The 25,864-nt window shown below is 42.6% G+C and overlaps 3 protein-coding genes across 5 annotated transcripts in view; 1 reads left to right on the forward strand and 2 right to left on the reverse strand.

Annotated features, from left to right (window-relative positions):
- LOC119180790 (proton-coupled folate transporter) overlaps positions 1-25,864 on the reverse strand; it is a 37,518-nt gene that overhangs the window by 6,480 nt on the left and 5,174 nt on the right. The window lies entirely within an intron of this gene.
- LOC119180771 (contactin-1a) lies at positions 26-20,974 on the forward strand. Its single transcript, XM_037431910.2, has 6 exons — positions 26-225; positions 3,513-3,791; positions 5,393-5,586; positions 7,055-7,184; positions 7,649-7,786; positions 13,355-20,974. Exons 1-6 carry the CDS (start codon positions 156-158, stop codon positions 13,537-13,539), a joined length of 996 nt encoding a protein of 331 aa, XP_037287807.2. The 5' UTR covers positions 26-155; the 3' UTR covers positions 13,540-20,974.
- On the reverse strand, positions 20,944-24,697 carry LOC119180781 (uncharacterized). Of its 3 annotated transcripts, none has more exons than XM_075889056.1 (2): positions 24,378-24,697; positions 20,944-23,348 (listed from the first exon to the last, which is right to left on the reverse strand). In XM_075889056.1, exon 2 carries the CDS (start codon positions 23,320-23,322, stop codon positions 22,825-22,827), a length of 498 nt encoding a protein of 165 aa, XP_075745171.1. In that variant the 5' UTR covers positions 23,323-23,348; positions 24,378-24,697; the 3' UTR covers positions 20,944-22,824. The 3 variants fall into 3 exon arrangements, with proteins under 3 accessions (XP_075745171.1, XP_075745169.1, XP_075745168.1); XM_075889054.1 differs by having other exon boundaries at positions 20,944-23,351; positions 24,378-24,689; XM_075889053.1 differs by lacking the exon at positions 24,378-24,697 and adding an exon at positions 23,464-24,227 and having other exon boundaries at positions 20,944-23,351.

Below are 25,864 nucleotides of genomic sequence, written 5' to 3' on the forward strand. Positions count from 1 at the left end.
AAACCCTATGGCAACATTCCTCTTATATAAGGGGAAATTTTAAAGTTAACTTTGTTTACTTGTTTTGTTTCCTGAATTGATGCACGGTAGACGCGGACGGATTAGGGATTACTGCGCGGATGTTCAACATGGCCGAAATGGACTCTTAGCATCTTATGATGTTCGGAAAAATCATTCATTATTCCTTCTTACTGATCTTACCCGTGAGTGATGTGTTTGTGGAAGGTACGTACCGAGGGTTCTTCTCGGAAGTTCGCTCTCTCTTAGAGCACGGTTTGACGGACTAATAAGTGGATCGGACGAATGCGAGATTCGCTTTCTGTTTAGCGAGCTGTCAAATGCCCCTGCTGTGTTTTCAATGATTCCGACGTGAGAAGTGTCACCTCGCGTTGTATTCACATAATCAGAGTGGCGATGCAATGTCAAACCGTTGTGTGTAACGGACGCGATCGATGGCTATGCTCTAACGATGCGTCATGAATACGCTGCGGCACCTAACTCATTTAGGCGAGGATGCGAAGGGATTCCCGAGGTAAGTCAGGGATGCATTAGATGTGTTCTTTCGTATAGTAGCGAGCGAAACTTAATACTGCGCATTTACCCCGCTGCGAAGATTACCTGACAAGTTGAACTTATTTCTTGTTCGCGCTTCAAGCGCTTAGTTCGTGTGAGCAAGGAGAGCAGTGCATGCTACTGATTACATAACGCCAGAGGCGATCGGAGTGGTGCGATCGCTCAGATTATCTTCCGCTGGTGTCATGTCGCGCTGGTGAGCTTTGACTGTTTATAGAACTTTATGAAAATATACATCGCTATTGTGAGTGAAAAAAAAAAACATGACGGTGAGCTCATTCCGGAAAAGGTTGTTGCTGCTAACCTGGCGTTCAAATTTTTTTCGAAAAAAACAAGTTGCCGCGCAGTTTAACCAGTGAGCACATATTGTGGCCCAGATAGCCTGTCTCGTTTATGCGATTTTTTTGTTTTGAACAGGCAAACTCTTAACAAAGCCTCAAAACTTGATGGTGGTAGTTGAAATGTCCTGCGATATCGAAATATTTGATGATCTAACACGTGCATTACACTGATCGCAGCTGCCTAGTCCCGCTGGTGCACTTGTTAGACGAGGAATTTCGTGTGTCTGAATTCTTATTCTTAAAACCAGATTTTTCGAAGCATTGCATGCACGATACAATGCATGTGCAACAAAAGACAAAGCCAGAATGCAAGAAGTTTTGCAAGAAATGCATTTGGTTTGCTATGCTACACTTTGGGAAAAAGGGGAGTAGAAAGGTTTAAAGGGAAGGATGGAAAGATCCAGGGAAATGGACAATAAATTTATTGACACATGTGGCATCGCCCCACTAGTCGTTTGCTCAAGCCGGTAGTCCCCATCAAGCTCAAATGTGCATTCACTACCATGTGGACCAATGAGCGATCTGGATTGTGTCCTAGCAACATCTGCATGAAAAGCATTTGCTCGTCCAGTCGTCGCAAATGCATTAGTACTTGCCTTCCTCAAGCAAATAAAGCACAGGGGCATAGCAAATGTTCTATGCTTTATTCAGGACCGCAAAGATTGCATGTTGCACTTATGGCCTAAAGCAGTGCAGCAGATTTTCACTTACCGTGCACATTTTTGGCCACCATTTGTCCAAGTAAGCAAGAAAGTAAAAATGTTTCCTCATATCTGGCCACGCGCAGCGTAACACAGATTGAAGACATGTCTCAGTACTGTCACGATCATGATTCTGAGTTATCTGGCGCGCACAATACGGGCCTGTGTGCACTTGACTCGATTCAATCATGCAAATTAGGCCTTCGAAAATGTGCTGCATATGTGTTGCACAGGATCAAATTGAACTGCACATTGTTGTAGGGAAATCTGCTCTGTGTTTTTTTTTTTTTTTTCCTGGGGATGCATTGCGCATACTTGCAAAAAGTAGCGTGTGCCTACCATGTCAGTCTGAACATACTCTGTCTTTTATTTTTTCACACCGTTTTATGAACTCGGCGCCTACTTGTAGAAAGTCGCTGTACTGGTCCACTTTTTTTTTACCTTTTACCTCCTACTTATACACTTAATTTAAAAAAAAAATTGCTAACTCCTTCGTGAACTTCCAGAACTTGCGTGTTGGCTTTGAAAAAATGTCCTATCCCCCCCATATGTGGCAGTACGTCTAGGCTGGAAAGTATTGGTCGCTGCACATTGTGTAGTACGTGACTACGTCTCAACTAAAGAAATCCCTTCATTTCTTAACAATTCCTTTGTCGAGGAACGGTTTAGTGCTAGGATTTTGTTGCTTGACTCTTTGCTCTTGTGGGCTAACTTATCTACTGCCAGCTCTTAGCGTCGGAGGGGCTATTCCCCTTCCCCTGTGATGGAACCTTAAGAGGTGCTCGTTCTTTCTGCCTCAAACGCCCCTTGCTGGAAGGCCAAGTCAAATCCATGTACTACCATGTACTACATCCATGTACTACATCCATTACCTTTGTGCTTCCTCAAAGGCCATACCTCCAGCTCGTGCAAACTAGCCCAAGGTTTCAGAGTGGTGTGTTTTGTGGGAAGTTAGTGGCTGAAGCATAGTACCAACTGTGCACTCGTTCACTTCTGAGAACTAGGACTTACTGCATGACCAAGTTAGTCACAAAACAATTGTCTTGGCTCAGTCGCTCACTGCCTGATTTTTCAGTTGCAAACCTGCGAACCAATCAGATGCGCTGGAGCAGGACATTCGTATATGTTGCAGGACGATAGCAATCTGAGTTGACATGAATTGTGCTTGTTGAGAGGCCAAAGTCATGCTCTGTTGTGAATGTTAGTAGTGTCGAGCCAATTTTGGTCGCCGGTCGCAAATGGTCATGTGAATGGTGCTAGCTGCTTGGTGAATCAGCCTTAAAGGGACACTAAAGAGCTACACGCTTTCTCGCGTATCAGCAAAGTACAATTCCACAATCCCGAAAACACCACTCTTACCGCGACGCAACACTTGGTGAGCTAGAAAACGTGTGAAAAGAAAATGCGGGTGGAGACACCACCTTGAATGCCCCGCACCAAACACTCTGATGTCATCAAAATTTGAAGGCGTCAACTGGGTCCTACGTAGCTTCTAATAGATAAAATTGAAGTAAATTGTAATCTGTGGGTGCCATAGCACACGAAGTCTCAGAAAATTTCGTCGAGCCAATGTTGCGAAAATACGAAAAATACATTGTGGAATTCCATACGTCATGCGCGGAGATTATGGCGCGAAACTTAAATGTGAAACTTCAACCTTGATTTTCTCCACTAGTAATGAACTTATGACAGTGAAACTTTTCACATTAGAGCTCTCAAATTGCAGTTTGTCAATCTAAAAGAACTTATTGTTTCTCTCTAGTGTCCCTTTAAGTACCAGTGCTTCTCTTTTATTTTCTGGACTCGAGGTAGAACGCTTAAAAAACAACGAGGCACCGATTGTCCTTTGTTCTTGCTGTTCGCTGCCCGTCATTCTCGCTCTGTCTTTTTCCCACAGCGTCACACCGCCACTCTGCCACAGGGCTGCCTAGCGTTGTTGAAGGGGACCTAGGCTCGCATCTCACGCTGCAGTGCAACGTCAGCAGGCCGCACCACCAATCTCAGCGCTTTGTCTGGCTCAAGGACGGCCGAGGTCTGGGCCCTGAACTCAGCTGGACGGAGTACAAGTACCGCGGTGACCTGGTGTCATCGGGGCTCCTGCTGAGCGACGCCGGGAACTACTCGTGCTACCTTGACACGCCGCATCAGCACAGCAGCGCTCAGCTTATTGTTCGTGGTGAGTTGGTACAGGATGCTTTATCTCGCAAGAGCTGTCCGGAAAGGCCACGCTAATATCTTCAGATCCTTTGCTCCCTACAAAACGTTTATTTGGTGGAAATTGGTAGTTGGGAGAACTGAAACCGTAGCCTTCCCTACAATATTTACTTGAGCGAACTGTGGCAACGGGATAGTTCCGCGATCGTGAGAATGATGAGTAGTACATGGACTTGCCAAGTCTTCGTGCTTGCGACTTCAAATGCACTTGTGGCTTTGTTTATTATTGTCTTTTAGCTTTTCTTTCAAATAAAAGAATAGTCGTTGAGAACCTCGTGAGCCGAAGTACATTGGTGAGCCCTACGGAGCCAAAGGAAGAAAGCTTTGGCAAGTCCATGTTCTATCCATCGTTTCTGACTGAAGCATCGTGTGTTTGAGGTCTCATAGACACTATCGCTGGATTTCTGTCTAGTGTATCATTATGAAACTCGGACTAAAACAAACAGTGTGGCCTCGCCACATTCATCATTGCAAGAAAACAGCATGACATGAGTATGAGGATGTAGAAAAAAGAATAATGATAAAGGTGACACCTATCAATTTCTTTCTTCAGCTGTAATACTTCTTCTGCTTCTCTAGTCAGTATGAACTTGCAAGGCGTGTCTTGGCGTGGTATTTCTGAGCGATCACTTTCTGGGATGTAATTATGTGCGATGTGGCTTCTTGCTTCTCGGCCCTGGACATATGCGAATCATCTGCCATTTCAAGCACTTTATCAATCTAACTAGTATCTCTGCACAATGGCAACAATGCTGGTGGCATATACCTCAGGGCATCTGGTACGGAATTGCATGAAATCTGAAAATTTATTGCTGGACAGTACCATCCCAGAAAACAGCTCTGAATGATTGCTAAACCTACCTAAATCATTGGAAAAGGAAACGTTGGTTGCTTCTCACACAGGGCTTATGCTACACAAAGCCCAGCTTTCTGCATATCAACTACCTCTGTTTTGATATTTTTATAGCATAGCATAGTTTAACATAGCAGCACCATATGTGTGCGCCACCAGTGGCTGTAAGAAGGATTCCACTGATGATTGTACTGTATGTGTATCATTGTACTGTATGTGTGAAATACATCCAGTTCTGAAGCTACAGTGGCCTACATGCAGGTTCAGGGATAAGATGTTTTTTTTTTTTTTCAAAGCCTGCGAGCAAGGTCAGGGAAGGCAATGAAAATTAACTGCTTTTTCTAATAACCCTGTCACACGGCACGTGTAATGTCCTTCTCGGCGAATGACATTGAAAACAAATTCCATTGTGACCTTCCATTTCAGGTCTACACGGCTACATGAAATGACATTCGAAATTGATGTCAATGTTTATAGACAGGCTGCTATGTTACCAAAAAGTTACAAATCACACATTTAATTTACATAACATCGCATAACATTGTCTGGCCGTAATGTCAACTGCGCTGTGCTACACAGCACAATCATTAACAGCTACACATTTGTTGCATGCGTGCTACCTGCATGGCACTTTTTGTACTTTTCATGGTATCGAGCTGTTTTTAACCGACTGTGCAGTTGTGCCATTATTTGTCACATTTTCTTCCTAGCTCCACCGGGGCGTCTGTCAAACGTAACAGTCCATCCTTCGACAGTAGTAGCCACCGTAAGGTGGCACGTCAGTAGTGACGGGGGCTGCCCCATTTCCCATTTCACCTTGGCCTACCAGCCCACGCAGCAGCCACCAGCCAATAGCTCAGCCGCAGCCCACCACTACCTGCCCGTACACATCAGTCCGGCTGCGGTGAGTAACAGAGGCGCGAATGAACCCTCCTTGCAAAAGAGTAATCAGAAAATCCGTGAAGGACGGGCGAATAGTAAATTTGAGGCTCGAAGTGAAGAATGATTTGGCTGAATAATTCTTAATCGAATGGTCCGAATAGAATATTGCTACAAGGCAATGTGTGTGAGCCCGCCTATTATGAAGAAAAATTTGTATCTCGGTCATGACCCACCTAACTTTCACAATATCTTTAAAGATTGGAATTACTGTAAAATCCCAAGCAAGCGGTAAATTTGACAAAACTTGTAGGGGCGGCCCATGCTCTTTCGTGGATGACAGTTCATGGTGGCAGCAAAAGAGCTGCTAAGAGTAAAGGATGCACATTCTTCCTTCTAATGAACTGCTTTATTGAATACGCATGCGTTCAGTGTTTTCATTTGCCCTTGTCAGGCAAATAAAAACAGTGACAACAGTGGCAGAGGAAAAAAGGCCAAATATTTGAAATTCGATGAAGGAAGAGGGTCGCTTGTTCGAGTTAACGGCAGGCGTGCGCAAATGTTATTTTTTTGGTTCAAAGTAAAGTGGGAACAGCTTTAGGAGCAAGATTTGAATAGCAGTAGGGTGCGAGCCTGAAATGGTAAAATACGTCGCATTATAAGTTGCTACACTTTACACATATATCCTGGTATTTTAAAGTTTAAAAATAATCGCTCGATGTGGTGATAATATGTACTTTTATCCTCGAAATGTAGTTTTGCAGAAGTGCAAAACTTCTTTAGATCGGTTGTTTCACGGCATAGCGCCTCCATAATGCAGTGAAACCACCTTTACAGAAGGGGTTAAATGCAGTCAAACATAACTCGATTTCTTCATATTGAATTATTTAAACCTGTGTCGTAATAAATTCAAACTTGTATTTGTAGGATTATTAAAAGCACTGAAATCTTTGCCCATGGCTCGCTTTCAATTTTGGCGCATCTGTGGCTGTGAAACAGTGAGCCACCATTTCCAGGTCTACCTCAAATCATAGACTCTATTACGCACTGATGTCTGCACAGAGGAGCTTGAATGTGTTGGACTTGACGAGGGCTTACAAACTGTTGTTTGAAAGATTGTACAATCAGTAAATTCACTTATAGTTATTTTGTGTAACCTAATCATTTGTACAGTAACAGTGATACCATGCAAATATTGTTTTGACTTGACCTTGTGTTTAGCTTAGTGAGTCAAAACATTTCATCCATTGTTTCGCAGCTGCTTGTGCACTGCTACAAGTTCACACTTTAGCCCACGAAAAACATGGTCTGTAAACTGTTGTGAAATGATTAGCAATGCAATCTCAGCAGTATTCTTTGAAACGTGTGGTCCAGCTTAATACTGTATATCAAGCTGATTCCTTTTCTTGGTGCGAGTTCGGTGTATGCCGGCTCGTCTGTGCAGCGTTTGTTCACTGTTGATGTTATGTCTATGTTCATAATCGCCTGTGCAGAGGCAGTTCTTCGTATACCACCTGGAGCCGGGCACTCCATACATGTTCCGCATGTGGGCTTCTAACCGCTTGGGTCCAGGAGAGGCCACAACGGTGTATGCCTCCACATCTAAGCCGCTTGACCCCGCAGGTATAGTTCAGTGCTCATGAGAAGTAACCTTAACGGGGATGGAAAATTGCATCTTAATAGCACCGACATGTCAAGGAAGTTCAAGGGCACGTAGGGCTTTGAAGTGATGAGAAATTATCTAATTAGGAAAGTCTCCGTGCTTTGTTAGGGAGACTTGTCAGCTCCATCCACATTCATTGTTCGATTATTTAACACTTGCAGAGCACTAAAAACTTGTGCTCTCTCTATGCGGCATTGGCTCTGCAAGGTTCATGTCACTGCTGACAAGCCAATATTGCAACAGTCATGAACATGTAACAACTTGAAAGCAGGAGCATGTGCGAAAGCATGATAATAATGACAAAAGGATCATAGAGCGAGAGAAAAGCGGGTTGATGATGACACTACACGCAGAGCACATCATCAGTGGTGTACTTGGTCTTGATTGAATGCCTTGCGTCTATCCTTTCCCCCTGGTTAAACAGAAGTTGTGCAGAAGATGTTTGCTGGTGGGGACGACTTCAGCACGGCGGCATGGATGGTGGCCGTCTCAATGGTCATGGGCACTATCCTGATTCTGTCCTGCCTCAGCTGCCTGCTCATTTACAAGGAAGGCCGACACGGTGCGCCCATTTGTACCGCCTCTTCATCCTAACTATCTCTCTCATTTTTTTTAATTGTCATAGAGTGACTTCACTGTTTAACTCTGTTGAATCTCGTGCCACAATAGTTGGTTCAATCTGTCAAGTTTGCACGAACTTATCACACAACACGAGTACTGCTATTTCATCTGCATAAGCTCGCAAGAAGCTACATAGGTTAAAAAAATTTTGGTTTGCGCATTGACAGGTGTTTTGTGTTTTCACTTTGTGTTTTCTGACCATGTTCAGAAAGTGTTGCAGAGCTCCATTGAAAGCTCACATGCTGCTAAGTGAGAAGTGTTGCTCACACAGTCATGAGTAGGGCTACCGGATTCAGCTAACTGTTTGGTCTTTCGAGTCACGACTTTCAGCTTTGATTCAAACTTTCTTACTGCTCGGGGAAAATTGAAATTGCCTCCAAATTGTTCCATCTCACACTACCGACTGCTAACATCCAAGTAACCTGTTATGTGGAGCAACTTACTTGGATAATCAGCTATGGATGACTTGATTCCTAAACAAATTCAGGATTGTTCTTCATTTGTACATGTAGTTTTTTTTTTTTTTTTTTTTTTTCAGAGGGCTCTCAGTTGCATCCCATTTTCGATGGTAGTAACCTAGAGTGGCGCATGTGCCCATTTTTACCTTATAAGATTCTTACAGAATTTAACAGAACTTATCTGAGCGAATCTATTACACTACTGGCAATGGGATTTCTTAATGCACTGCATGTGAACTATTATTACTACGTTGATCCATACTATTGAACTTCAGTGCAGCCTTTAAATTTCAAGAGTTAAGGGGGAAGGTGGCATTGAAAAAAAACTTTTTTATTTGTTTACCTACAGCAATGAAATTTAGCATGCATACTCATAAGTGTCTCGAATAGGGAAATATGCAGTTTCATCATGATACATTCAGTAGTTCTCAAGTTACATAATGCTACATGGTCCAATTACATGGTCTGCTCGTGGAAAGCCTAGCGCTGTAACAAAACATGCCAGGAAGCTGCGAATGGTGTTGATCTTTACTCAAAAGAAAGCTACAGGGTATGGCACTCTCAGGATTCTTTAATAAGTTCTCTTTTTTTTTTAGAGATCATCATGGCTGCCGACACACATTGTCAGAAACAGTGGCACGGACAAATCATCGTCTAGAAAAAAAAAAACAGGGCCATAAAACAGAAATTGAAAATTGCTGTACCCACAAACAGTGTTCAGGGATTCAGGAAAAAAAAAACAGAATCAAAATTGGTCCAGTCATCCCCGTGCTACTCTTTCCACGAGCAATGCACAATGTCCAAAACACAGTTGTGAGAAAAAGGCTGTCGAAGTTTTTGACAGGTTTTTTTCGGTAAACTTTCTTCTTTCCCATTGGATATCGATGAAAATTGGCACAGACACTAAGGATGACCTCATAGTGCTTCCATAAAAATTTTGAAGCAAACCACTAATACTTTACGAGAGACAAGTTATTTCTTCATTAAACCATGTGGAGGGGCTGAGCATAATGTCAAAAAAAACAGTATTGAGAAAGCTCGTAGTAACCTGATCGCGCATCTGCTTACTGCTCGTAACTAAAGCGTAATTATATCTTAAGTGATCATCAAGCCGTGAACACGTCACGAAGTAGCGATTTTCGAGAGCCACGTCCTCGCGTCGCACAAGCAGCAGACAACGATCTCCCGGAGCGAGCATCGGGTCAATGGCGAGGCGAGCTGAGGCAACGTGGCGGCCACGGCCAATTAAGGGCCTCAAAACAAACTTCAAACATTTGCTTTTTGTGCGCTTGTTATTAAAGGGAGGAGCCAGCTGAGGTGGGAAAGTTAAACATGGGGAAATGCTCTTTCCGATGAGCCCAAAAAGCCGGCTCCCGGCCCAAGCATCGCGACGCTATAATTTTTTGAAAATTGCTGTTTTCTCGCCATTTCCAGAAAAAGTTTTGCTACCTAGGTGGGTGAAACGAATTTTTCGAAGCACATCTGCACGGTTTTCAGTGTAGATATGCTGGAACCAGATAGAAAAAGGCTTCCCGAAACTGAAAACTTGAGTTTCAAAAAATCAATTTTTTTGCCATTTTTCATGATCCCAAGGCCGCGTCCCCCGTTAACTTAGACAAGTATACTTGGTGAAATGAAGCGTTATAGACGGGACAAGAAAAAGAGAGACAGGACCAAGCGCTACTGGGAACTGTGAACATTTATTGAAAAACATCCCCTCAACTAGACAATATGTGCATGAGCACAAGACGATTTTGATGTTCAGCGGCACAAAACAACAGAGCCAGGAATGAGAAACATCCCCGTGACACCACTAACACATAGAAAATGAATTCACAAGAATCACTGAATGACTGAACGAGGAAATTGAATTGGGTACTACAGTGACACGTCAGGAAGATGATATAAATATTAACCGAGAAGGTATTTTCAATCAACTACTTCTTTTAAATACCAAAACGTCATGTGGACCTGACGGTATATCGAATCAATTTTTGCGACGATTTGCAGAGTGGCTGTCGTACTACTGTTGCTCGCACCACCTGTCGAAAACGCATATGCAACGCTAAAAGAAACCCTCATTCGCCGAGTTACGCCCTCCGAACCACAACGACTGCAGCAATTGCTTCGCGGCACGGAACTAGGCGACCGTACTCCTAGTCAGCTTTTGCGGCACATGCATCACGTCCGGGTCACCAATGTTGAGACGTGTCGCTCGGCAGAGCTGCGCAAGTGAACAACTCGCGTCCCAAACAACAACTGACTTTTATTATCACCCTTCCTCTTGAAGATAACTTTCTCGTGCGGGCGCATGCGCTCTCTGCACCGCACACAGAAGCACCGCTTTGCGTCGCCACACTACCTAGTGATTATTTTCGAGAAATCTTTAAAATGCCACTCATTACCTCAAGATTGGCGTAGAGCAATTGTTGTCCCAATTTTTAAAGGTGGTGATAGAACGACATTGAACAATTATAGGCCTGTCTCACTCACGTCGGTATGTTGTAAAATATTTGAACATATAGTGGCAAAAAATATTCGGCAATTTTTGGAACAAAATGAATTATTATGCCCCTTTCAGCATGGATTTCACGGTGACCTTTCAACAGTCACACAACTGGTTGAAACTATACATGACTTGTGTGTAGCTGTAGATGCCTGTATGCAAATGGATGTTATATGTATAGATTTTTCAAAGGCGTTCGACAGAGTTTCACACCGTAAGCTGCTATTCAAGCTTCGCAATGTCAGTATTAGTGAGAATGTTCTCAGTTGGATCAGAGCTTATCTAAGCAATCGACAACAAGCAGTTAGAGTGGGCGATGCTATGTCGGGAAATCGGGAGGTGTATTTGGGAGTGGCTCAAGGATCTGTATTGGGGCCCCTACTCTTTCTTTTCTACATAGATGATATATCATCAGTTGTCCAACCACCAGTAAAAATTAAGCTATTTGCAGATGACTTCCTAATCTATTGTCCGGTATCATGCAGCAAAGATCAAGGGAATATCAATCGGTGCTTACAAACCCTAAACTTATGGTGTTCTAAATGGGGTATGGAAATTAACATTAAAAAATCCACTTACACACACACGCATGTTTGCATATAACATTGGTGATAATATGCTGGTGAAAGTCTGTAATTTTAAATACTTGGGTGTAACTATAACAGATAAGTTGAGCTGGCGTCCTCATGTCGGTAACATATGTCAGTCAGCATGTCAAAAATTGTGCTTCCTACGAAGGAAGTTAGGCCGAGCCACAAAAGATGTCAAGCTGCTTGCCTACAAAACATATGTGCGTCCGAGATTAGAATACGCTAGCGCTGTGTGGAGCCCACACCAAAAGGTCTTAAAAAATAAATTAGAACGCATTCAGAGAATGTCAGCTTGCTTTATCTGCTCTAAATATCGAAGAAAGGATTCTGTCACTGAAATGTTAAAAGAATGTAAATTAGAATCGCTAGAATTAAGAAGAATTTTTCAGATCCTGCATGCCGGGGTGAAAATAAACAGGGATGATTATTTGAAGCATTCTTACAAAATGTTTCCAAGAACAATATGCACTACATTCATGCAACCAATACATGCTCGAACAGATATCTTCCGATTTTCCTTCTTTCCCGATGCTATTAATATGTGGAATGAATTACCGAACGATATGGTGCAAATAAGAACTTTGAGTGATTTCGAGGTTGCCCTTGATAGGCATGTTGTTGAGAATGTATAGTTATCAGTGTTCATGTATGTGTTCCTTAGAAATGTTTCATTGGTCATAGAGATCATGTTGTAAATATATTGAGTGAAAAAGCATGTCGCTGTGTTTCTCATATAATTATGCTATATGTTACAGAGTTCATCTTACGATTTTTCAAATATTTATTTTGTGCAACTCAATTCTTCACTCTCCCTGTAACGACCCTTTAGTGAGGGTTAACAGTATGACAAATAAATAAAAAAATAAGTGGCACTTTGATGAACAGTTGATTATCTAAATGTAGGATCGAAGAAGAACAAGATGAAAACTGCAAGCTAAAACGCAGACACTACTAAAAAAGAAGTAATGTATGAAAACTCGCTGGATTGTGGCTAATTATGAAACACACTTGCTTATTTAAGAGAGCTACTGAAGCAACATTCACGTACATGTTGGGTCCAGAATCTTCAATCACAGTGGCTACTAAGATTTCTCGTTCATTTGGTGCATCTGCCACCTGCTGCTGCCTCATTCTTTAGCCATGGGAAAGAACTGCAAGCTTTAAAGTGTAATTGAAGGTTGGACCCACCTCGTGGCTTCAAGTACCTACAGTGCTGCCGTAGCCAGTGATTAAGACACTGACTGGTCTGTGCCAAGTGAACTCGACTGCAGCTTAAAGGAATTTTGTACACAACTGAATTTATGTGCTCAACATACTGATATTTGTGTTTGATATAGTACATCACTTAGTTGTTCGGGTGCTTGTGATGCATCTGCACACTTTTGTTGATTTGTGCGGAGAAAACAAGGTCCACCCCATGCCTAGCCACAGCTTTCTTGTTTTAACTTTTTGTGTTACAATCTGTGCACCATATAAAACCACCTCATCTGCACCTCTCTTTGATGGAATGCCTACATATACCGCATGCTCCTTGCAAAGCTGGTTTAGCAGCATTTCTGTGGCCGCTAGAAGGAGCGGCTGGGAGTACCCTGCCAGTTGCAATCGTGCGGTCTGAAGGCTGAAGCTTTCTGCTAGCTTGTGTAGGCAAGACTTTTGAAGAGCTGACCTGATACATGATTCAGTTTGTTGTCCTGTCTATTGCGTTTCTTTACACCAAGTACGCATCACCTACTGGCCCAAAAAACTACTACTTTTTTCAAGCATCAAACGAAAAATTAGGGATTGACTACTGCTATTTTAGACTTTATTGATTACCATGTACTAGCAATGATTACGAACTGCTTAGCATAAACTAGCTTGTCCTAAGGGCTTTTTTTGCAGCTGTTATCAAATATAAACATGTTTCATAAATATTGCTGGACATAATCACCTGACCATCGTTTCAATTACTGCAGAGGAGCTTCAAGATGAAGCAGAAGAGGAGGAAGAGTCGTCGGCTGTGCCACACATTGTTGCCAATCCTGGCTTCGAGGTCGACTTAGAGGAGAGCTTTCTCCTCGATCGGCCCGACTGCAATGATAACAACGAGCGTGCGGTCAGAACCAACAACAACTCGGTGGTGCGCCCGTCACACGTGTGACTGAATCGACAGTGCCAACCCAGTGCATTGAGCGAAGAAACCTGGCAGGAACAGCAGTGACGTGTAAAGCGCGACAGCTTAGTCTTAAAAATGCCCGAAAAGCCTATAGACGTGCGGACGATGTGGGATGTGGCTTCCAGACTCGCTTGCCGCGTGTTTTGTTACGCTAGTTATCTAGTGCGTTATTTACATCAAACTGAAAGACCTTCTTCGTTTGATGGGAGTGACTGGCCAGCTTCCAGCATGGCTCCTTTGTCTACTTTTCAGCAAGAGCTGTGAATATACCGAAGTGTCGAAAGTACAATGTTCCTGGAATCACTTGCTATAACATGAAGATAGCAGTGTTTAGAAGACCACACATTTCATGCTGCAGTGGTCGGAAATGCTTTTTTTCTCTTGTTGCCAACTTTTTTGCAAGTTTTCTGCTGAAAGGCTATAGTTTCGTTTAATTTACGTAAGCGTTACCCTTGCCAAACTTTTCTCTGCAGCGTTCTGCTTCCTTTGTAATTGTGATATGTACTTGGAGCCAGTGCGTTTATCGAAGCAGCACGAAGACGTATTGATAGATGCTGACTGCGTAGGAGAGCAGTTCCGTTCAAGGCGGAGGTCTCCCAGAACACTTGGAACTGGCCATTCCCAGTTTGTGAACTCTCATGAATTCCGGAGCCTGCGGGTTTCTTCGCATGCGGTTTTGCTGCTTAGGCTTGGTAAGCTGTGGCTATCTTGTTCCCTCCCTTTTGTGGATGTGTGTGCAATTAACCGTGAGCTTTCATTATGGCATAGTGTGCTGAGGAGCATTTTGCAGTGAGTGATAGTTGCCATTTTCATTTTGATTTGTTTTGTTTGTGGTGTCCATACATCGATCAGTATCCTGGAGTCTATTACTGATATATCTGAAGTTCCCAGTGAGGCAAAGCTACCACCACAAGAAAGATGAGATGTATCTGCAAGCATCACAAGAGTCAGAAGTGTCGCTGTGGCAAAAAAAAAAAAGGCTGATTCATTCACTTGTAAAAGGCCCACCTTCTAGCAGTTGTGGCCAATTTTCGGAGAGAAAGTGCCATTTCTGCATGAACCTGGCAGAGCAAAGTTGAAGTACCTAGACATACTTTTGAATACTACATAGAAATATTGCTGCATACTTACGGCACGTATAGGATCACATTTGGTGAGCACAAATTTTGGGGTGCAGCACCCTCTAATTCGACACTAAAGTTGATTTTGAAATGCCGGCTCTGGCTTACTTGACCTGATTATGATGATGTGGTATGAAGGAATATTTCTTGGCATTTAGGTTGGAAGATTATTGTAGACATATTAAACATGTGATGCACTTTATACACTTTCTGGTAAACAACAAAATTATATAAATGTCCCAAGCAATTTCAGTGACACGAAAAATAATTTATGTGACAAGTATTTTAAACACATATGTACACGTAGTAAAAATTAGTCATGACGTCAGTACCATGGATTCACATGTCTTGTGCATCACACACTTGACACATAAGGCTCTAAATTAAGTGTTTAATGTGAGAGGTACTACTTTTCTTTCTTTCTTTCTGCAACCTGACAATTACATTTGAAATGTCTCAGCTGCTTATGCGATAGTAGTCACAAATTGCAGTACCTTGCTCGTTGCTCACTGTGAATTTTTATCATTATAATTAAATGGTTAAGATGGTTACTTAAGTTCAATCAAAACCTGTAGAAACAGTGGTGTTTGCAATGCTGGCACATCTGCTAGCATTCATAGTTGTGCCAAATTCACAAAGTGCAAGGCAAACTACAGTCGACTCATTCATTCAAACTCGAAGTGACCTCTGAATTTTGTTTGAATTATCAAGAAGTTTGAATTATCAGAAGTTCTCAGGTTTTTAAACTTTAACTGCACGCAATGAAAAAAAAGCAGAGGTGTAAGGTCCACAAGTGTATTGGCTATTCACTGCTGATCAGAACTTTGAAAAAAAATCGCGAATTGCCAACTGCTTCTTTGCTATATATGTGCCTTCAGCACAAAGCTCTTTTTGCCAGTTGAGAAGCATCATAGTTTACAATGCGTGTGCTTCGTTTCCAACATTTTTTTACTTGCAAAGCCTTTTTCCTTGAAGGCCCGAGGTGCTTAATTTTTATTTTTAGAATGTTAGGATTATATAAGCACACAAATTTTTAAACAGTAGTGGCAATCCAGCAGACATTTTCTGGTATGGAACTGCAAAAACTATGAATTAACCAAATTATGGAGCTTGAACTATAAGAGGCTTTTAAATACATTGAAAAAATAAAGGGCCAGCCAAAAAATTGAATTTTGTTTGAATTAACCAAAAGTATGAATTATCAGAGTTTCAAGTATCGTGAGTCTACTGTATTTGCATAAGCTAGGACGTTACGGCCTTATTTTACGCTGTTACCACATGCGAATAACATGTACTAGTTTTGTTGGTTTCATTTTAGCTATTTGGTCTTGCATTGCACACTTTAACTCTCAAGTACAGCTACCCAGTAGATCCATGTTTATGGCTCGGCTCTGGCTATATTGGCTGTGTTACAATGTGGGCTCGGTGAAAAAATGTTCGTTGAGTGATCTCCATGCTGGCAGGCATAGCCAAAGTTTGCAGAGTCTGTCATGTAGTTAATGTACTTCCACCTAGCGTGAGGAAACGTGTTCTTGCAATTCCTAGGCGTACGTTCACATTTGGCTCTGTAACGTATCCAGTCAGCATACTGTAAAAAATGTCTGGCAGCTTCAAAATTACTTAAGGTGCAGCGTGGACACTCACTCTTGTGGCATTCAGAGTAGGACTAGGGTTGTGCTCAGTGTCAACAATCAATACAATTTGCGTACAAAGAGGGCGTGCACTGCACACATACACAGTAATGACACCGTACATGGCTCTAAATGTGTGCTCGGTCTTTACGGTAATTTTAGTCGCCAAATAAGTAGTGGATAGGAGGCAGCAGACAAAAAATCGTGAGAAAGCAGCCACATGACCAAGAAACTTGCCCTTAGGTTTATGATCAGTGGCGTAGCCAGGGGTTGGTTTAGGTGTACTACCCCCCTGCCTCCCCTCAATATTATTACATTTCATATGCGTTTATTACATATATGAACATGCATACAAACAAATTTACATACATGCATAATAAAAAAAAATTATGGCTATGCCTCTGTTTATGATTCACTTTATATTTGAATCTTAGATTGCTTTTATGGTGCCTTGAAAATCACACATTAAGATTGCTCCCACCGCCAGAGGGATCAAGTTGAAAGAGATAGGGTGCGATTTACAGTTTAATATAGCGTGTGATGCCCTCAACAGTGCTGTGTAATGTACCTGCACTACACAGGACATCATTGAGCTCTTGCAGTTTGAGTAAGGAAATAAGGTTACTTTTTTATAGGTGTTCGCAAATTATGGCTGTATGGTTGTCCCTTTTATGCTGCTTATTTCATAACATGTAAAATCTTCATGCATAATCTTTTGCACAAACAGAGGCTTCTCTAAAACAGCTTATTTGCTATGAACACGCCACGTAATGTGGGCAGCATGTTGGCTGTAGTTCAAAGTAAGACGTGTGTATTTTCACGTTTCATACTGTTGGTATTTTGATTTATAAAGTTGATAAACCTCTTGAGGTCGTATAAAGTGTCGCTGCTTATTGCGTGACCCGTGCCATCTAGGTGTAAATTTTTTTGTGGATTATTTATGTGACGTGAAGTCTTTTCAGATCACTTGATCCACCAGTGTTACTCAAAGCTAAATATCTTTGTTTATCATTTGGGCAAGAGGGAAAATAGTGGATGAGCAGAGTGTTGTTGATTGCCGTTAGTTGTTTTTTTGGCGTTGTTGTGACTGAATGTTCATTTTACATAGTTCTTTTCATTGCCAACTAAGGAGTAACAGCTTGGACATTTGTGAAATGCATTTTCTGAGATACAATTGCTTACTAATATGAAAAGCGTTAGTGACATTAGTGGGATATTGCTCTATCCTCCACACATTTCTCATGCACCAATGGAATCAAATTTTAATTTTTTTTTGTACCATGCTCTTTTATAGACATCAATATTTAGTAGTCTGCGTTCCAATTTGTGTTCCTTGGTGTCAGGGACACTCCCATTTATCTATTGCTATAAGTTAGCGAAATATTCTCTTTGCGAATGGTTTTAAGTTAACATACATGATGAGGTGTACATACATATATTGAGTGGCTTTCAGAGAAAGGCCAACCTTGCAGCTTCCACGCATTTCGTGATGAAATTTGTGAGAGGAGTAAAGCAGCATGTATGTTTAGAGAGGGTTCTTAAAATAGTGAAACTTTGTAGTAATCGACTTGGGTGTTACGAGGCATGGAAACTCGGGCAAGTCGGTAGGACGTAATCAAATATAAGAACAGTGCTGCAGGCAAAGATTTCCAAAGACGTGTGCGTTATCTTCATCAGTCTTTAGCAGTAGCGCTGTTTTTACATTTGACTCGGGTGCGAATGTTTAAATTGAGGGCTACGGAATTATACAGTTGAGCATGAATTTTTTTTTTCGTCTCTAAACAGAATGAAAATCGAAGCATTCGTGAGGCTTGTTAGGCTTGCATATGTTTGTTTGGTGTATGTATGCATAACACTATTGGCCATTTGATATTTGGGCAACTGAAGAGTTCGTGAATAAAAACTTCTTTGAGTTAACTTGAAGGACTACAGCAATGGCAGTAAACGAAACAAATGGGCATGGGCTATGTTGTGTTCAAATGATGCACTCTCAAATCGAGAGGTATTAAACAGAACAGACAAATTCATTCTTTTACTTGACATTTTAACCATTCTATCACTCCTTTACTGAGCATTTGAAAAGTGGCCTTGCTTGAATTTATTTGTGGTGATCTTGGCTTGTGTAGAAAACTCTCCTGCACATCACAACTGCAATTTTTCAACCATACTGTTCTTCTCCGACATGTTGTTTGGTCAATTTTCAGCTTCAGAAGATTACTTTATTGTCTCTTCTTTGACGCTACTGTTTCACGTTTGATCATCCTAATCAGTAGTAAATTGTGCTGTCTTAAGTCAAGTGAGATATATTTCCACCACTGTTGAATGGTCCTGTTGCTACTGTCATTATAAATTCTTCCACGCTACAGTAATTTTGTTTATTTACTAAGCAGCCTATAAAGCAGTGGAACGACTATAATGGCTCATTTTGATGGGCCATATAAGTTACTTTTAAAGGCATTAGCAGAGTCTTCATCTAACTTCTCATGACTTAAGCCCAACTCCAATGTTTCATTTATTAAATCTAACATGCAGCCTTTCGTATATTGCTTGAGCATTTCAAGGAGCCACACCATCTAACAACAGCATCTTGGCTCTGCTTTTCATAAAGTCAAAAGACTTTAGACTCTCTTTACTACCTCTTCTCTGTTTCGTTATCGTAGAACTGGTTCCAATTATTTTTTCATGGCTGCTTTGTTCTGCTTTGTTATAGAATTTACACTATCTATACGTTCATCATGTGTGCCATGCATTACATTTTTAGTCCAATGCATTTACTGTTACTGACGATTCGAGTTCTTGCTTATGTAATACATTCTGTTGTGCTTCTACTCATGTTTTTTAGGAATGTGCTTGCATGTAAACTTGATTTCTGTCTTGTTCAAGGGCAGATTTTCATTGCATACCTCAGTGCCATTTTATGTTAACTTATTTTTGTACGCATGTGAAGCAGCTCTTGGCAGGCTATTCAGTGGTCTATTGTGAAGTTGCATTTGCTAATACTCCTGCTATGACTGTGTGTGAATGTGTTCCTACTAAATGAGATTTTGAATTTTCGCATACTTCTTAGGCACAGTTATTTGCCGTTATATGTGTAGTGTATTCAGCAGTAGCATGGTACATGTAACAAGGTTTTTCGTTGCGTCTTGTTTGTCGTAGTTGAATTTTATACTAATTTTTCTACCCACTAATTTGGGTTGGTAAATTAACTCAGGCTGCGACAGAGCAAACACATGCCCACACCTTGGTGTCAAGCTTATGATCAGTTATGCATCTGTGCTGATGATTCAAAACATTGTACTTGTAAACTGTACACCATCCTGTTTACAACTGGTCATTCAGTCTGCAACTTCAACTTACTGCACTAATTTGAAAAGATTGATGATTGATTTGTGGGGTTTAACATTCCAAAACCACGATATGATTATGAGAGACGCTGTAGTAGAGGACTCCGGAAATGTCGACCACTTGGTCTTCATTAACGTGCACCCAAATCTGAGCACACGGGCCTGCAACATTTCCGCCTCCATCAGAAATGCAGCCGGGATTCGATCCTGCGATCTACAAGTCAGCAGTTGAGTACCTTAGCCACTAGACCACCGCGGCGGGACTAATTTGAAAAGATCAAGGCAAGCTTCTACTGTGAATTCTGTACTGCAACATCTTTTTAGAACAAGCAGGTAGTATAGACGTATGTTCATTATTTCGTTATGTACATCCAAACCTACTTATTTTACAGGGCATTATTCAATTTTATATGGCAAATGTGCGCAGTTTTTCAAAATTAGTGCTGGAATTTCATTTTCAGCACATGTCCTTAGATGGGAATAATCGGGGATCATTCTGTTCAGCAAATTTGTGCATCGGTACTGTTAGCAAACTAAAATGAGTATGGCCTTACTACTTCCCGGAATACTTTTAATAGCTTCTGGCATTGCCAAACCATGTTTTCTTGACCATTCAGTGGAACTCTATACATTCCTCACTCCACAAGTGGTGCTGCAATTTAGCACTATGGGTGGCTGGATGTAGTTGTTGAATCTGGGTGTCCATTTTAGTGACGACGGGCAGCAAAATAACTGCTGATGAGATTAACCTTATTATATAGAAGTGGGCGCACTGTAAAAGAAAAACTTTTGCTATCACTAACAACATCCCAGCAACTGCACCAAGATTTCTCGAAAGACGCTCACTTTACGAAGTGCACGCATATCTGTCAAGTGCAATAAACACTGGCCAGTTTCGTTCCTGCATTTGTAGCAGTGTGTGAGGACGCTAGATGGTCGTTGTTGTGCCCTTTTCCTCGGAGACATCTGGGCGTAATGTTGAACCGGTGTCCTTTTTTGTGAGAATGGTGCTTTCAGGTCGATTGCCTCACGATGTGACATGTGCCACTATTTTTTTATCACACCCATAGACAGCGCATGAATGTGTGGGTGAGAAACATGTCGGGGCAGCCTAGCTGCCATAGATGCTGCTTCTTGTATGACAGACTGATCTCTTGTGTTAGTCATATGACAAGGTGCCCAGTGCTTGGAGTCTATTGGCAGCCTATGTGCATGCATTTTGTTCTCAGTGTAGAAGACGTTTGTGTACAAGAAAGAGAATGTGAACCAAGGAAACAAAGAATGCATACTCAGTTTCATTGTAATAAAAATACTTTGCCTTTTACTGTTTTCTCTTTGGTTTCATCAAAAGGACAACACAAGAAAATGCAAGACTATACAATAGTCTATAGAATGAATAGACTTTTAGTTGACTAGTATTCCTCAGATGGCACATTTCGCTGCCAACAATATTCAACACCAGTTGCAACATGAGTGATAAAGCAAAAGTAACACAAATCTGGCAGTTTTGCTTAGACCACACTTTGCAGTGGAAATAAAGCAATATGTTAGTAGCATTTTTTCTATGCTAACATAGTTATATATTCATTGCTTTGCCCAGCCATACTAGGAGCAAGAAGCTGCACATTTTGGAAGCAGTTTTCGCGCCGTAATGGTTTGCATCCTAACACTTAAGCTTGGCTTGTAATTAATCATAAAGCAGTGCTGTCATATAAAAGACCTAATTCACGTTTACCATGGTGTACTGCTTTAGTTTAGAGCACAATTGTCACAAAAGTTCCTAGCAGCTATGCAAATACAGTCTGTTCGTACCAGTATACAAAGTTTTTGCACATATGCAAGTGTTAAAACTTGGTTCGGGTGCAGCATGCTTCAACTGCATAAAAATCTTGTCTTTATTCAATGTCCGAAGTAAGCCATGTTGCAAAAGGTTCCTTATGTAACCACGAATACAAAACCGAATTTTCGCCTTCATAGAAAATGCAGCCGCCGCAGCTGGGATTCGATCCCCCGATTCGCAGGTAAGTAGCCAAGTACCCTGCCACTATACCACCGCGGCAGAGCCCATAGTTCTATGTTATATACGCAGTTGTGAAAACAACTCAACTACAGCACCGTGCTGACCATCCGTAAGCATTTATCAGTAGTGTTCAATTGCACATTACTTGTCAGCCATGTTTTGACTGCAGTAAAGAACAGTAGAGAATTATTTAGCCATTCATTCTACAGAAACTAGCTCTAAATATAGAAGAGCAACCTTTTTGTTTGCATGCCCTCAAGGTGGCACAGCAACCAGTGTCCTTCAAACATATGAATCATAAAAATTTGCTTTAAAAACCCCACCATTTACCACGTATTGTTTAGACCTAGCAGGTTAACAACTACCCCAAGTGCATGAAAAGGCTTAGGAGATCCAAGTGCATTAGAGCACGTCCTGTAAATTTTCTTTGCCAATTCACAGAGTGGCAATTTATAGGGTTTCAACTGCTTGGACATTTGGTGCACACATTTAATTGACAGCCTTGCTCTGCAACTCTCAGTCTTGGCGATCTTGTCCTTGCACGTATCTACAGATCACCATACATCAATGAGATCTTGTCACTATAATGATGTATGGGAAATTGACACACAACTTGCCTTGTTTACACATCTTTAGTACTTTTTGTGACCTCTGCACACTTCCAGCAATACTGACCAGTCAGAGCAAGAATTTACTTTATGCCAGAAACAGATGCTTTCTTCGTAGTCTGTTTGGCTGTGGTTGTGTCCTGCAAAACATTTGCCCAGCTTTAAGCAAATTTTAGAGTGGGGTTCTGGAGAAGAACTCAGGTTGTCTAACGGCCTGGTCTCTACAGCTTAATTTTATGCAAGTAGTACATGAATTGAGCTCAGACGAATTAATATTTTTTTCGGGAATTCATGCACATAATATGCTTTTTCTGTCACTCACTGTGCACGTGCTTCCCTCCAGAAACCAAACATTTTCAATGTTTTAGCAGCAACGCAGTGAAGCCAAACCAGTCTCTATTTCGTAGAACCTTTTCCAAGAACAAGCACGCTGTTAACTCAAGCTCTCGACTTTCTATGACATATAATCCTATCATAAGCGCATACAATACAGCTATGCACACGAAAGCAAAAAAAAAAAAAGAAAGCACAATCGTTGATAGGTGGTTAACCTAGACAGTAAGGAAACGCAGGACACTTGTGCCCCTTGAGGGATCGTGCGAACGCCATCATGGTGATCCTATCGGTGACCAGCTTGGACCAGTTGTCGCGCAGCCGGTTCTGCAACTTGCACACACTGTCCTCCTGCTGCGCACCGTCGCCCTCCACGTCCTTGCCAGTCCTGTCGTCACCGTCATCGCACTGCGGCATGGTCGCGTTGTGGGAACGATTCTCGTCGCCACGGTGCAGCGTCGCCACACCCGCAAGCAGTTCCGGACTGCGAGCGCTGGCCGTAGTCGTCAAGCTGTCGGAACACTTGGTGCTGCTGGCCATGGCAGGGCTATTTATCCGGTCCTGCGTCGACTGCCGCGGAAGCACGCTTTTGCGGCCTTGATTGCCCCCGTTGGTCTTGCAGACGCGATGCGCCTTGGAGTAGTGGTAGATCGCGGGGGGCGAGTCGGATAGGCGAGCCGGTTGGCCCGGTTTCTTGCGTCGGATTGCCATATTGGTCGACCGCTGTGCTGCAGTGTCTTCTGAAACGAGATGTGTACGCGATTTGAATAGCTTCGTTTCTTCGCCCGAGTGACAGCTCATTCAAATGCATAAAACGCGAATTGCTAATGTTTTTATTCCGTGCCAACTAACCTGGTATTCCACGTTTGCGGCGGTGAATAAGGGCCGACTGTGTTAAAGCCACAGAACACCTATATATTACCATGGCATGGAAGAAAAAACCGTGGTAAAGCTTCTGGTGAATTGTTGCCAGGTGTATATCGGAGAGCAGTCAACTATGCAATCTAGAACGAACAAGTCGACGGTGAAAGGCGCTGTGACTAGGGCGTTGGTTAGCTGGTACTGCACGTGGAGGCATATAAATGACATAGTTTAATAACTTAATTAGAAGTCAGGTATAGCGAGGGTTTAGATACAAAACTTGAAATTGTAGCAAAGGCAGTCAGATTTCGACAGTACGAAACAACAATCTAGGCACCGCTTCTGAAGAGTAAATGACCTTATGATTACCTTGATACGAAACGCGCAGATTTCACAAACCGCCTAAAGCTACCAATTTCTACGTCAGCTTACGGTGAGTGACAAACCGTATCTACAACTGCCTCATGTTCGCGTATGTGATGATGCGGTTGTTGAACGCACTCCATGCATTGAACACTGACAAAGCCGGAAGACGCGTCATACGACGGCTGCATGCTCAAAATCTGTGGGCTTCACAAAGCCCTCTTGCGCTGACTTCATAATCTGTGCACTTTGGGAAGCAAGCACCTCAATATTGATAACCCAGAATGCACGTGCACATTGATCGAACGCTTGCGCAGCATCTACGCTGATGCCCGAGTTTCGAGATTTCGACAACCACTGCAGCGCGGCGTTACCATACGCAACATACAGGCATTCCATAGATCTGCGAATAACGTACGAACACATCGGAGTTCGAAGATACGCGGAGACCTCAAATCCGTCGAAACTGGTGGGAGCGAGGAGACGTTGCGCACGACACGTAGCGCAAACATGCGAAATTCTGCCGATCAAAAAATGCTCACCCGCAATCGAAGTTCAGCCGACAGTTGCTGGTCGACAGGCGGCTTGGCGCGCAGGGCGGCAGCGCTCTCCGGGAAGTGACAGCATGCCAGGACCCTACTCGACAACCGCGCCGCCTGGGACTGCGGCTGGTGCGTTAGCAGCGTCTGCGGTGGTTCTCGCGGAGTTTAGGCAGCCCCGACGAAAGCTAGCCGCAGCGAGCGGCGAAGTCGGCCCACTCGGAGCAGTTCCAAAAAAAGAATCCTCTCCGGCCGATCTTATTTGGGAAACGCTCGCGGTGTTCCTGCGGCGGCGCATGCTAGACGCACGTACGGAGAGCGAATCTCGGCGGCTCCGCGCTTCTTCCAGATGGCCCCGCACACACGCGAGCTCTCCCGCTGGTAGCGCCGCGGACTTCGTCTTTGGCCTCGCGTTGGGCCGTGACAGAAATATAACGTGCAACAATCCAGCGTGGCTCATCATCGCGCATGTGTGTGTATGCGCTCTTGGTTGTCCCCATTGAAAGACGATTTGTTTGTTTACCCGAAAGAGCGTCTGCCGCGGACTTCGTCACATCCTGTGGGTCAGCGAAGTCTGTGCTCATTACTTCTTCAGTTAACATTGTCGATAGGAAAGTGATCAGCGCCGAGTTTCCAAGAAAGGAAGCGCGCGCAAGCCTGCTGACGATTATTGTTGTGGGACAAGAATACACCCTTTTGACTCGATATATATATATATATATATATATATATATATATATATATATATATATATATATATATATATATATATATATATATATATTTTAGAGTGGAGTCCTCACTTGCCCCGTATATGGCTCTTCGGGCACGTTGAACTCCCTGTTGTGTCCCAAGACTCTCCGTCGAGAGTTCGCATGTCCTAGAGAGATTCACATACGTGACAAGTCGGGACACGCAAAACGAGCCAAAAGGGACACTTTTTTTCTTTTAACAGCGAAGCTGTTTAAGCTTTTGGTTAGTTATGCTCCATCGTGCCATGCAAAACTCCTCAGGTGGGTGTGCTCCAGAAGAATCGGGAAAGCTCCTCTACCGAGTGCAGCAGGTGAAAGAAACTCTGCCCGTCGTAGTGGAGTATGTGAAACACGTGAGAAAGAGAGAGAAACAAAGAAAGCGGAAGAGAGATAGTGGGCATAAATACTTTAAAGATAGAAATACAGAGAAGTAGTTGCAAAGAAACGGACACAAAAAATAGAGAACAGAGGGCAAGACAACGGGAAATAAATAAAGATTTGATTGATATGTGGGATTTAACGTCCCAAACAATCATATGATTATGAGAGACGCCGTAGTGGAGGACTCTGGGAATTTCTACCACCTGTGGTTCTTTAACGTGCACCCAAATCTGAGCACATGGGCCTACAGCATTTTCGCCTCCATCTAAAATGCAGCCGCCGCAGCCGAGACTCGATGCCGCACTCTGCGGGTCAGCAGCCGAGTACCTTTGCCACTTAACCACCGCGGCCGTGCTA

Source organism: Rhipicephalus microplus, chromosome 3 (genome assembly GCF_043290135.1).
Source record: "Rhipicephalus microplus isolate Deutch F79 chromosome 3, USDA_Rmic, whole genome shotgun sequence".
In the NCBI taxonomy this organism is placed as follows: Eukaryota; Metazoa; Arthropoda; class Arachnida; order Ixodida; family Ixodidae; genus Rhipicephalus; species Rhipicephalus microplus.

Coding starts and splice junctions, on each gene's coding strand:
- LOC119180771 (XM_037431910.2), top strand. CDS start 156: ATGATGTTCGGAAAAATCATTCATTATTCCTTCTTACTGATCTTACCC. Junction 226..3,512: donor GAGTGATGTGTTTGTGGAAG/GTACGTACCGAG, acceptor TTTTTCCCACAG/CGTCACACCGCCACTCTGCC. Junction 3,792..5,392: donor CGCTCAGCTTATTGTTCGTG/GTGAGTTGGTAC, acceptor TTTTCTTCCTAG/CTCCACCGGGGCGTCTGTCA.
- LOC119180781 (XM_075889053.1), bottom strand. CDS start 23,536: ATGGTAATATATAGGTGTTCTGTGGCTTTAACACAGTCGGCCCTTATT. Junction 23,352..23,463: donor CCGCAAACGTGGAATACCAG/GTTAGTTGGCAC, acceptor ATCTCGTTTCAG/AAGACACTGCAGCACAGCGG.